Source organism: Lemur catta, chromosome 11 (assembly GCF_020740605.2).
Source record: "Lemur catta isolate mLemCat1 chromosome 11, mLemCat1.pri, whole genome shotgun sequence".
Lineage (NCBI taxonomy): Eukaryota > Metazoa > Chordata > Mammalia > Primates > Lemuridae > Lemur > Lemur catta.
Window position 1 is genome coordinate 6,127,157 of NC_059138.1, and position 13,103 is coordinate 6,140,259.

The following is a 13,103-nucleotide window of genomic DNA, read 5'->3' on the forward strand; positions in this document are numbered from 1 at the left end:
TAGGAAATGGGCCACGTGTCACTCACCGCCTGATATCATGGTTAATATACATTCCTTGTAAGGGAAGGACCCAGGCCTGACCCCTCAATCTCTGAGGTAGGAATTGACTGCTTTTCATCTCCTCCCTAAGGAATTCTATGGCTGTTGCTCTGGACAGGGTATTTGATAGATGCTGAACTAAAGGATATAGATGCTGGGCGCAATGGCTCACGCCTGTAATCCTAGCACTCTGGGAGGCTGAGGTGGGAGGATCACTCGAGGTCAGGAGTTCGAGACCAGCCTGAGCAAGAGCAAGACTCCATCTCTACTAAAAATAGAAAGAAATTAGCTGGACAACTAAAAATATATAGAAAAAATTAGCCAGGCATGGTGGCCCATGCCTGTAGTCCCAGCTACTAGGGAGGCTGAGGCAGAAGGATGGCTTGAGCCCAGGAGTTTGAGGTTGCTGTGAGCTAGGCTGACACCATGGCACTCAAGCATGGGCAACAGAGCGAGACTGTCTCAACAACAACAACAAAAAAGGATATAGGAGATGCCAAAGGAGAGGGGATTCATAAATACCAAACCATTTATGTCTAACATTTCCTAAAGATTTCTGGTGTTCCATGTCCTCTCAAAAACTACAGCAAAGCTTTATTTGAGGAAAAAAAACCTCTAGACTTAGTCTTAGCTAAGTAAAGAGGGTTACCAGCTTTGCGCTTCTATCTTGCTGTCGCCCCATACCTAATTTAGTGAGCAGGCTAAGGACTACCAATGTGGTCACCGAGATAGGGCGAGGAGGGCAGCCTCAGATCCTCAGGCCTTCCTCCCTCACTGGCGTGACCTGAGTTACCACTACCTTTGCCGCTTTAGGACACTGTGCCTGGTTACGCCAACCTCCAAGGCAGAGAAACTCCTTAGGTCACAGTGTCATTGACATCCTCTGCTTGACTAAAAATCAGAAGCAGGGCGTTATGGACAGGAGGAGTGCTGGGAACAAGGTGATAAAGCTCCAAGACCACTTGGAAGGGGCAGAAAGTGTTAATGTGGGGGTCACAGTCCAATTTTTTGTATTAAAAATTTTTAAGGGCAATTTGCTCTTGCTAATGGGTTTTCAACATCCCCTGCCTTTTACAGAACCACCTTTTGCCAGCATTTTAATTCAAACTTTCAATACCCAAACACACACACACACATTCTCCCTCTCCCTTTCTCCTCCTTTTGAAAATTTTGCCTTATACCTATGTAAGGTTTGGAGAAAATACTACTTTTACCCTATTGAGTTTATTCTTAGCCTACTTCAAGTAAGCATTTCATCACCTTCTTTACAAGTCTTGGCACTGTAGAGTGAAGTTCACTGGCTTCATTTCTTAATGACTCTATGGTGCCTTTCCTCAGTCTTGGTAAATGGGTAATTGTTTGGGTGACTAGGTGAGTGAGCTACTCAGTAGTTATAAACACAACAGACACCAAGGGCTCAGAAACCCTTCATGCAGAAGACATGTCTTATGTCGGTAATTGCGGTATATTCTCTTGAATCTTCTCAATGGGCAACTCTTCAACTTTTAAGTGCAGATTTGATTACTAAAAATGATCAAAATTCATTCAAATTAAAGTCTGGGGCTCATTCAGAAACATACCAGTTTCTCCAAATGTAAAAATAAGGTATTAGAACCATGTCTTATTATTAAATTCAAGCTGGTAAGAATGTCACCAGCCCCTTTTTGTCCAAGAAACTGCTCTTACAAGGAGACGCCAGCCTCACTGACAGAGGTTGGTTAGGTCCACAGCACAGGCACGGACCATGCTCTCATCCATGCTCTCCCAGGCCTGCCAGTATTTTCTATCCCAGGGTCTGGAGACAGTAGGCACAGCTGAGGTGGGTGCTGCTTTTCCCACTGCCTTTAGAGCTCCTAACTATTGAGATCAGTCTGAACTTTGCCAGCAACCATTCCGCAGCCTTATGTCCTTCTGAGTCCTGCCTCTAGAGTCAAATCATGACTTCCCACTGTGGATTCAAAGACCCTTCATCAATCTCCAATCCACAGCTCTCTGCTCCACTAAAGCAGGCTCACCATTTCCAGTCCAATAATTCACTTTCTCTTTCTATGATATTCTAAACCTCGCAGGCACACGAAAGTCACTTGGGGGAACTTTAAAAACCAAAGTAAACATCCGGGTCCCATCACAGTCCAATCAAATCATGCTGGGGTGGGCCCTGGCATAAATATTTTGTTAAGCTCCCCATGTTATTCTAATGTTCAGCCATGAACAAACCAGTGCAGAAGAATCTTCCTGGTGTTCCTCATCTCCTTGTCTCAACCCCACAAGACCATCTGGAGAAATGAACATCCTAAATTATTACCTACTGGCTAATAACATATTTAATCTTGTTTTTATCCTGTTCATTGAGGTTGTAGATATTTTCTTATATTAATACAATTTTTAAAAATTGTAAACTCAAGGCCAAGAACTGACTTAATATAGATTTATGTACATCCTTAATTTTGAATTCTGCTTGTTCAATCAAGTCTCTCCAGTAATGTTCCTACCACCTTGCTGATCTAATTCTTCCTATAAACTGATTATTTTACAAAAGTTGCTGGTAGAAGTCAACACATTATATAGGTCAACCTGATATTTTCTGCATTAAACTTCATTTTCAATCTCTGTCCACGCATAATTTTGCTTCTCCCACTGCTCCCCAAATTGCAATGTTGGGCTAGCTTCTCCCCAGCACAGGCAAGTAAGTTGGAAATGAATAAATGACTACAGCCCAGCCTTGAATGAAGGGAAGCATCAACATTATCCAGGAAATTGTTTAACTAGTCAACAAGTAATTCTCCTGAATTTACTATACCAACACCTTCTTCTTGTGCCTGCAGTAGAGGTTTCAAAGAACTTTTTACTCTTCCCTCATTTGACCCTCACACCACCTTTGTGCAGTAGGTATTATCCTCACAGTATGAATGCAGAAACTGAAAGGTTAAAACTCCGGCCTCCCGACTTCCTTCCCAGGATCTTTCTCATTACAATAATCTTCATTCTTACAAAAGCTTTAAAAATGTTTTACACAAAGTGCTGTCTTTACATTACACAAAATTTATAGGGAAAAGTAATCACTGAATGACCCCAGCACCCTAGCAAAAGAATTATTTTGGCGTTTTCATTCTCCTATGCTTTAAAATATGTAGTTAAATGTATACTTCATAAGTATTTAAAACAAAATTGTATACTTTTGCTAGAACTTTGTCAGTGTGTGTGGCTTTGAAGTAATTATAGTACGGTTAGAATGAGACTCTTTATTCTGTAATAATGCATCCCTCTCCAAGGTGTTTATTCTGCTGGGCTGAAGCAATCACTCAATAGGGCAAAACCTAAGTAGGAAGAAACCAAAGAAACAGGACCCAGAAGTACAATCTTAAATTCTATAATGTTGGAGTTGGAAGGGACTATACATAAGGTCCCTATACATAAAAATATATTACCATTTTGTTCAATCTTCATATTAGAACTAGGAAAAAGATCTTCATAGATTAAACAGTTTGTCCCATATCATGTAGAGAATGTTAAGGACCATAATCCAGTTAACTCCTACTCCAGTGGTCTTCCCACTATACAGTTAATCATGGTGCATCCATGTGCCTACAGCAAAAGGCACCACGCGAGATACAAAATAAGATATAGCCTCTGTTGCTGGGTAGCTTAACTTTAGACCAGTCTCAAGATTTTACAGTAAATACTGGCTTTGCTGATAAACACACACAAAGCCACATAGCTCAATGAGGTTTTATCAGATATTTTATCTGAAATGGAACCTGGCAATCTTCAAGAGCATTGCAGCATGCTACTTTTGAGGCTTCTCTGATTGGGCTGTGTCTATCTGCCTTCTTTGATGGGTGGTTGGGCTGAGGGGTGAAATAACTTGAGGAGGCAATTTAATTGACCAAGCTGACAAAAGTCATTGTGTGTGTGTGTGTGTGTATGATTGTGGCTAGAGTTACTTATCTAAAAAGAAACTGGAGCAGGTCCAGAAAGGGAGGAGGAATAAGACTCTAGGAAATGACAAATGACTCCTTCTTCATGATACATAAACACCACCTTCCAGGTCCTTTATGCAAGGGACAATATGCTCTGGCCTAAGATAACACTTAGGAAGTAGAAGCCTTTTAAGGAACCCTGCTACAGGTTAAACAGAGAGTCTCTCTATCCTGGTAGTACTAGAAATGCCAGACTATGTCACTGTTTGCCCATGCCCAAGTGAATCTATAGGCCCACAGATCCTGGTGCAGGGGCCACAGGACCTTCACACCTAACTCTAGTCAACCAAACCAGGATGAACATGTACAAATCCCAAGGGCAGCCAATCCAAGGGTTGGCAGGAAACTTCTGTGGCCTGGTACAGAAAGAGGAGCTGGGCCAGATTCCCCACTATAGAATCTGAACTAAGGAAAACCAAGAGAATCAGAGCCATATGGTATCATGGCACACAGAAACTTACAGAAGCCAAGAGGTACAGAAGAGATAGAAGAACAGGCTAAACAGAAGCAAAAGATGACGGCAGGCAACAAGCAGAGACATCCAGTGACCACGTGCTTCTGTAGAGCAGCCTCAGTTCTGACACTTTCCACTTAAAATTGAGCCTGGCTTTCTGGCCCCCTCCGGTTGGTCCTGTAAAGTCTTTCCTGATAGCTACCGTACTGAACCTCCTATGTGTCAGGTTCTATGCTAAACACTACTTTGCAGACTTTATTATAAATGATGAGGGAAGTTATCGAGACCACTGCTCTAGAGTCCAGCTAAGGTGTTTTCAATATCAAACGTTCAACAGAAAAGGATCAAGGTTATCTTCTTTCACTTTCTAGACAATCAACCAACTTCCTTTTAACATAGGTGGCTGAACCAGAGGATCATCCAATGGTGATGATGAAAAACCTAGTAAGCAAAGAGTAAGTCTGGTTACAGTCAACACCTGGATCCACGCCAAGGAGATGGTGCCTATGTGTGTTAGTGCAGACTTCTTAGTCCAGAGGGTGGACAGATGAAGAGCATGTTTCTGGGGTTTCCTCTTTCCTATCTTGTCTGCTCAGGAAAGCCAGTCCTCGGGTACTTCTTTAACTACAGAGTTAAATGCATGGTTTCTCTCAGTAGCACTTCATGGGCCAAGAGTTTCTCTTCCACATACTGAAACCTTCCTGTTAGACTTTACATTATCTTTTCCATTGACCCCTTTTATTTATCCACTTTTGAATCTTAAGCAAACATTCTTTATAGCTAGCCTGGAGTGCTACCTGGTAGGGGACTGATGGAGGAAAAGAACAGAATGTGCAATAGTTGTACTTTGTGCCAGGGCTGAGGAACAGGTTCGCACCTACTTCCATCTTTCTGGGATGACCTTACACATTCCCTTTCATTCAGCTTTATGGCTCTTGCTTCACTGGTATTTGAATTATGTCTACTACTTGCCACATTTAGGTCCCTGCTGGTTACAGTTCCTTACAGAAGGGGCTCTAGAATATATCTGCAGCATTCTAACCCACAGGTCTCTTTCATTAAAAAGCTGTGTCCTTGCCAAATCTTTGAGTAAAAAAGAATTTTAGGTGTTACCTACTCCCACATCTCACCTAGTATAAGAATCCTTTCTCCACCGTATCCTGGAAAATGCTTGAATCAACCCAGAAAAGGGAGCCCACCACCAAAGACTGTACTTTGACTCTTCTCCATTTTCACTGGGGGAAATCAAGGTGCAAACCCGAGCTGAATCTCACACTCAAGTTCCTAGTGGGTCACCAATGGAGCCAGAACCCCCCAAATTTCCCCAGGGTGTAGATCCAGATTCTGGCTAGAAAGCTGTTAATCCAGAATCCAGGGATTCTGTTCATCATTTGTCTTCTTCTAAACCAGTCATCTAGACTATAAGTTATGACAGCAGACTAGGTCTCACACACATTTCCTATGTCTCCCATGGTCCCTGGTATTGTGAATGTCACAGAGCAAATGTTTTATAAATGGGATTATCCTAAAAAGCAGCATGTTCAGACAGAGCCTTCCCAGAAGCAAAGCTAGTTGGGCTAACACCTTTTCCTAGTGTGGTTAAGCATAACTAGGCAGAGTGAAAGCTGGGCTAGGTGATAAGGAAAAAATGGGTCCCTTCCTTATCATTTCATCAAGAAAGTATCCTAAGTATTTCCAGACGTTGTTCCAGGCATCTTAGGAAGAATCAGGGGAAACGAGAGAGTGTAGGAACAAACAACTTTTCTGCCCAAGATGTAGGGCTTCTGTGTTCCCTGTCTTCTATCTCAGGCTTCCAAGCAGAAGTAAAACAACATATCAAATTCATTTCAGTCAAGTTTCAGCAAGAATTTCTCTGCTTTGATTTTGCTGTTTTTGGCTTTGCCTGGACAGAAGCCAAAGACAGAGACAGGATTTTGGCAGGGGAAGGAATGTATCACAAGATTTTTTAAAGAATAATTTTCCTTTTTTCCTTTCAACAGCCTCATTTCGCAGATGAAAATTTGAGATCTGTAAAGGGAAGGTGACTTATACCCAGTTGCAGGTCTCTCACTGAAGAGTGAGACCGCACTCAGATGCTCCCAGGTGATTAAATGACCTCAAGAAAAGAACACACAGTAGTCAAGGTCCCTAAAGGCAAAACAAGCAGGAACAGGCTGCTTTTTGTCTATGCAGGGCACTTAGCTCTCAGTGATCCAGGAAGTTCCTCAGTCTGTCTACTGCCAGTAGGGTAGAGCCAGAAGGGTGAACATACACTCTCTCTGATGGACCAAGAAAGCTGCATTACAACCCTGTTATCCTCTCACGACTGAAGAAATGAAAGTTGAGAATCTGCTGGCACTTTCTGAAACTCCGTAATGGTTCTGGAAAGTGCTATGATCTTTGTTGCTGATGACTGCCAAGAATACCAGACACCAGGAATGGAAAAGCCAGCTTTCTGGCTTGGAAAAGATAAGGAAGAATTTGATGTAAATGACTCTAGAAACATGGTGTAGGCACAAATTTTAGGCTGTCCTGTCACTGTTATGTCACCTATTTCTCTGGGATCCCCAGCTTTTAAAGTTGGGGCTGAGAACACTACAATCAATTTTTTAACCAGGATCACGGCAAAGGTTTCTAGTAGTTTAAATGCCAGTAAGAATGCTTCAAATCAAGCCAGTAAAGTGAGGAAATATTCTCCTTATAAGCTTTTAAAGTCAGATTTCTTGTTCACCCAATTAAACAAAATGTATTAGAAGAATTAATCTAGGAAGATAGTCGAGTTATCATGTTTCAGGGAAAGGCAGCCAAACAGGCGTGTGAACAGACTGTGGCTGGCTTTTAGAGAGGAGGCAGTTACATCGACAGTGGCTTAAGCTCCAACAACCATCTTACCTATCAAGGAATTAACGAAAGGCTTTAGTTAAACATTCTCATGCCTCACGATGGGCTTCAAGCTTTGGAGCCTCTTCCCATCCACCTGTCTCAACCTAGACACACAATCTATTATCAATCTGTTATCCTGTGATCATAGGATAACCAGAGGTCAAATCTTGCTTTCCAACCTCTCTGAAATATTCTTATAACTTTTGCAGCATCTTTGAAAAGATGGAGATGCTGGGTTCTTTTCCAGGTCTTTCTGGGTTTCAAAATGTGGTATTCTTGTAATGCTGTGAAGTTCCAAAGCACAAGCAATGTCTCTAGTCAAGCGTATAGGACCCCAAATTCACTGATGTCCCAGATAATAATTACTGTGGGTGGTGGAGGGGCTCATAGGCTTTCTCTTGGATTTTCTGCCCATGGATCACCATGAAGCCACAGAGATTTATGTTTACAAAACTCCCCCCCCACTCCCTTCCCCATACCACGGGTTGGCTCCTAGACCTTCAGTGTTAACACCTAGGCCAGATGCTCCGAGCCCAGTTAAGAGGGGACCTGGTGGGTCAGGCGGCTGTCCGGATGGGTCACTGTCACCCCCACAGCCTCCATTGTGGCCCGAACGCAGGTGGTCTTTGAGTGTCTGTTTGTAACGGAAGCTTCTGCCACAGTAGGAGCAGGGGTAGGGCCGCTCCCCAGTGTGGATGCGCTGGTGTTTCATGAGGTGATGCTTGCGGATGAAGCTCTTGCCGCAGTGAGGACAGCTAAAGGGCCGCTCGCCCGTGTGCAGCCGCCGGTGGTTGAGCAGGTGCTCCTTGCGCATAAAGCTCTTGCTGCAGTCAGTGCATGGGTAAGGACGCTCACCTGTGTGGATCATCTGGTGGCGGATCAAGGCTGAGTGGCCATTGAAGTCAATGCCACACTGAGGGCAGGAGAAAGGCCGCACTTGTGCATGACCTCGCTGGTGGAGCAGGAGGCTAATTTTCAAGCTGAAGCTCCTGCCACACTGGGCACAGCGGAAGGGCCTCTCACTTGCATGAGCTCGCCGGTGGCTGGTGAGTCGGGCCTGGTCAGCAAAGCGCTTGGGACAATCAGGACAGGGAAAAGGGCGCTCAGTGCTGTTATGAACCCTAAGATGGTAGGTGAGTCTTGATGGGTGAGTAAAAGTCCTGGCACAGTGTGGGCAGGTGGGGGGCGTCTCACTGGTGTGGTCCTGGGGGGTGCTGCTGAGGTTGGCCTGTGGAGGAAGGTGCTTAGGGCACTGAGCGCAGGGTAAGGGGTCCTCCCCGGTGTGGCTACACTGGTGGGTCAGCAACATGTCTTGGCTGAGACTCTTGCCACAGTGGTGGCATAAGAACACCTGCTCCCCATCTGGAGGTGGGAGGGGGTAGCTGCCCAACTGAGTAAAAGTCACTTGTCCCTCAGAGGCTTCAGGCAGGTCACTGGCTGGACGTCCAAAAGGTGCCAGGGATGCAGACTGCTGGCTTTTGAAAGCCACATCTGAAAAAGCATCCTTTGCTGCTGGTGGTGGTGAAGAGAAGGGGACTGGAACCTCGGGGCACAAGGACGCTGGAGCAAGGCCTTCAGCTTTGATGACAAGCTCTTCGTCTGAAAGAAAGGACTCAAGAGTTAGACCTGTCAACAACTGTCTCACCAGCTTCTCTCATGCATTCCTACCCAGCTCTAACAGATTGCCCTAAGCTCTTAACTGGCTCAGATAGGAAACTCAGCCGAGGGCTGCGATAATAATCAAGGCATCCGTAGTCCCTGTGGCAAATCACCAGAAAATCTAACATTATACCTCTTCGATGCTCCCTGTTTAGAAAAGGAAAAGCCTTGGCATCAATCTTCCCGACATTGCTGTCATTATGTTTCACTTCTGCTCAAGAACTTTCTGTTGCCTGTTGTGACAAGGCCTAAAATCACATGTTTACCTACTCCTATTCCTCTCTAGTTTATCAGATAAACCCTTCACTATAGTCAGCTGTCCTTACATTCCCTGAAAACAGAGCACACGTTTCTGTTCTGCCTCTTTGCTCATTCTGTCCTCCCTTTTGCAGAATGCTTCCCCCTCTGCCTCTTCCCAAATTATACTCAGCCGTACCATACCAATCTTCTAAGGCCCAATTCTGGCTTTACATCCTCCTTTAGGCCTTATCTAACTACCTAAACTAAAACGGATGCATGTTCTTGAAACTTCTCATTTCTTTTATATAAGCACCCATCCCACTCACCCTTGACATTTAACAACAAGCATGCTTAGTATTGATGTGTGTGTCCCCAGTGTAAGTTTTTCCAAGAACAGAAACTGTCTTATTTTTCATTTGCATTTCCCAGTTGAAAAAACACACAGGGCATAGACGATACTAAAAAAAAAAACTGGGTCCCTTCTGACCTTGAGAATCTCTTCTATAAATCAAATGGCAAAATATAGATGGCACTAAACATCTTAAAAGGAAGATAATTCTGTTTCTTCTCCGTCATCGTTTTTCCTTTCCCTGAGGGAGAGCTCTTCCGAACATCCCATGTGCACCTCTCTAATGGCATTTCTGTCTCCCTTGCTTGTCCCCCCCACCCACTCTCTATTTTTGTTCTACCCTTTCTACATTATCATCAAATGTTCTTCTGTCTTTCCCCACCCTCATACTTTTGGTCCATTTTGTTTGTACTTATTTTTCTTCCTCTGACAATTCTAATTTGTACGTAAGAGTGTATTTCCTCACTCAGAAGTTACCTTAGTGATCTTCTGGTTTCATATCTAGCTTTTTTGAGCATGTCATGCTTCTCTCACAACCTTGCCTCTACAACCTCATTTCATCTGCTGCTTCTTCAGTCAGTCCTGGCACGAGCTGGATCTGACGTGAACCTCTTTGACATCTTACTCACCAGGATAGGTGGTCTTGTATATGTCACACTCCTTGGACTCCTGTGGGGCCCCAACCTGAGGTTCTTCCTCTTGTTTAATCCAAGACAGAATATCTGATGTTGAAATACCAGGCTCTATTTGTAGGGGAAAAAAGAGAATGGTCTTTAGGAGCTTGAATAAGAAGGTGAAATAATCATGTTGGTTTACTGAACATTACATTTAGCCCAAATATATATATATGTATACACACACACACACACACACACACACACACACACACACACACACACATATATATATTTTTTAAATTTATTTGTTTGTTTATTTATTTATTTATTAAGTAGAGACAGGATCTCACTTATGTTGTCGAGGCTGGTCTTGAACTCTTGGCCTCAAGCTATCTTCCTGCCTTGGCCTCCTAAAATGCTGGGATTATAGGCGTGAGCCAACGTTCCTGGCACCAAATATTTATTTCTAACTAACAACAAATCTGAACCAGCATTTTTAAAAATGCATAAAAACTCTAAAGAACCAGTTCCATATAAAACCAAATTTATGTGTTTTTCTGTAATATAATCAGCTTGATTTTCTATTTTCAGTGTGCCCATTTAAAAACAAATCACTTTTTTTTTTTTTTTTTTTAAAAAAGAGATAGGGTCTCGCCCTGTCACCCAGGCTGGAGTGCAGTGACTTGACATATCACAATTTTAATTTTGGAGATGATACCCTGAAATAATCTAGAAGCAACAGTATCTTTAGTTTCATTTGCATTCTTACATTTAAAATATTTCCACTTTATTCTCTCACAGCTTGTTTATGAAATAATGAAGCAGGAAATATATTCTCTCAGTAGAGAGGCCTACAGAGGTTAAACATATTGTCAATAAGGAACTATTTACAGTGAAACCCTGTATTATCAAAGATTTGCTTTAAAATAATACACCAGAAAAAAGAAAAACAAGACTGACTAAAAAAAAACTTTTAATGTTAATTAAAAAGCACACAAACTTCCAGAATTACAAAGTTAGGTCAGAATAAACACAGAATCTGACTCCCTAGAAACATACTTTCAGATTCCCAATTCTGGGCTCTTTCCAAGAGATCATATTACCATTGACTATTAAACGATACAGGTCACTGTTTCTTGAATGCTGGGAGAGTGAAGAACAGTATGTGCAAGTTCTGCAGGTCTCAGGGATTCTTTCTGAATGAAAACACACAGTCTCCAGAGGCTTTGCACACAACATGCCTCATCTGGTCAGTACAGACACAGCTGTGCTTGCTATCCCAGCCTAGGCCCATCTGGCTTCTTTTGGTCTAAAAGGACAAGTTAGCAAGGTCTAGAGAGCAAATTCAACCATTCTATAGTTATTTCTCAAAAAGGGGCTTGCTGGCAGGTTACGGTTTTTATTCCTAGAAAATGAACAGAACTCACTGTTTTGTCCAATGCCTTTTAAGTCAGTTAGAGATCACTGAAATCTAAAGGTGTGCCCAAAGCACACTAAATGAAGTCCAAAAGACTGTCAGATTATGTGGAGAAACTGGGAAAAATACAGATTTTAGCAGATGTGACATTGCCTTTCAAACTTCCTACTTTGACCTATAAGCAAAGCTGAAGTACATTAAACATAGTCCAACCTTATCTTTGTTCTCTTCCACACACATATACACACACATACCTAAATGACTTTTAAAACACTTACATGCTTCTCTTTAACAATGTTCTGAATAATGAGTTAGTGCTCTAGAAACCTCCAAATGTGATTCAAGTGGTTTTGACTTTTTGTTGTCATTATCAATTCACAGAATGTCATAGTATTTAATTAGTTTCGATCCATTGCAGTCATTATTCATTTTAATGTTGAAATTGTCTCCTCTTTGTCCAGTGGGAACCCCTGCAGATTGGCTCTATGTCCTTTTTGCACAATCCCAAACATCTACTTTCCTCCATTTCTGGTATGACAAACCGTCCCACACACTTTGCACATTTCCTGCTCTAGGCTCACAATCAGTGATCTTTCTGAGAAATAAGATTTAAGACAAGGCTGCTAATTGCTAATCAGTTATCATTGCTTCTAGGTCTTTTCAATGGATAAAGCTGTAAAATACATAATTTGTAGAAAAAGAAAACTGTCAATATTTCTGACTCATATTTAAGATTATAGAGTTTAAATAAAATCCTTTTACTTTTTGTATCTTTTCTCTCTTATCCTGAAAATCTTGGTTACTAATGACATTAACATAATCTTTGCTTTATCTGAAAATATGTTTCAAAATGATACCAAATTATTTGCAAAATTAAGAAAGATTTTTCTCACGTTTTAGTCTTTAGGAACTATCCCTCTAGGAACATACAGTTAAAATATGTTTTCAGGTTATTTGAAATAAATCTTCTGTACATATTTGTCACCAACCTGATACACAGTTAGGTTTAATTGTTTCAGTACGTGTTTTTTAAAATGTTTTTTTAAAATTGTGCAAAATATTTACAGGGTTCTAAAATCAAAATTATAAAATAAGGTATATTCAGAGAGGTCTAGCTTACATCTCTATTCCCCCCTCCTTGTATAGGCAGCCATTCTTATTGGTTTTTGTTTTAATCTTCTACTGTTTCTTCGTAAATATATAAATAAATACATTAGTCCTCCCTTATCATGGGGATATGTTCTATGCCTCCCATTGAATGCCTGGAACCACAGACACTACTGAGCCCTATGTACCCGTGCATACCTCAATTTATTGTACTTTGCAGATATTGTGTTGTGTGTGTGTGTGTGTGTGTGTGTGTGTGTGTGTGTGTGTGTGTGTGTGTGTGTGTGTGTGTGTCTGTGTTTAACAAATTGAAGGTTTCCGGCAGCTTTGCGTCAAGTTGTTTTATTGATACCATTTT

General features: G+C 42.0%; 2 protein-coding genes across 2 annotated transcripts in view; both read right to left on the bottom strand.

Annotated features, from left to right (window-relative positions):
* Positions 1-7,740, bottom strand: part of ZNF282 (zinc finger protein 282) — a 33,608-nt gene extending 25,868 nt beyond the window's left edge. Inside the window, exon 1 of the mRNA XM_045565095.1 lies at positions 7,366-7,740. The gene's annotated coding sequence lies outside the window, so the exon portion shown is untranslated. The remainder of the gene's footprint in view (positions 1-7,365) is intronic.
* Positions 4,838-13,103, bottom strand: part of ZNF398 (zinc finger protein 398) — a 34,155-nt gene continuing 25,889 nt past the window's right edge. Inside the window, exons 5-6 of the mRNA XM_045565094.1 lie at positions 10,234-10,347; positions 4,838-8,955 (exon numbers count right to left, since the gene is read on the bottom strand). Of these exons, the coding sequence (XP_045421050.1) occupies positions 7,802-8,955; positions 10,234-10,347 (1,268 nt within the window). The 3' untranslated portion in view covers positions 4,838-7,801. The remainder of the gene's footprint in view (positions 8,956-10,233; positions 10,348-13,103) is intronic.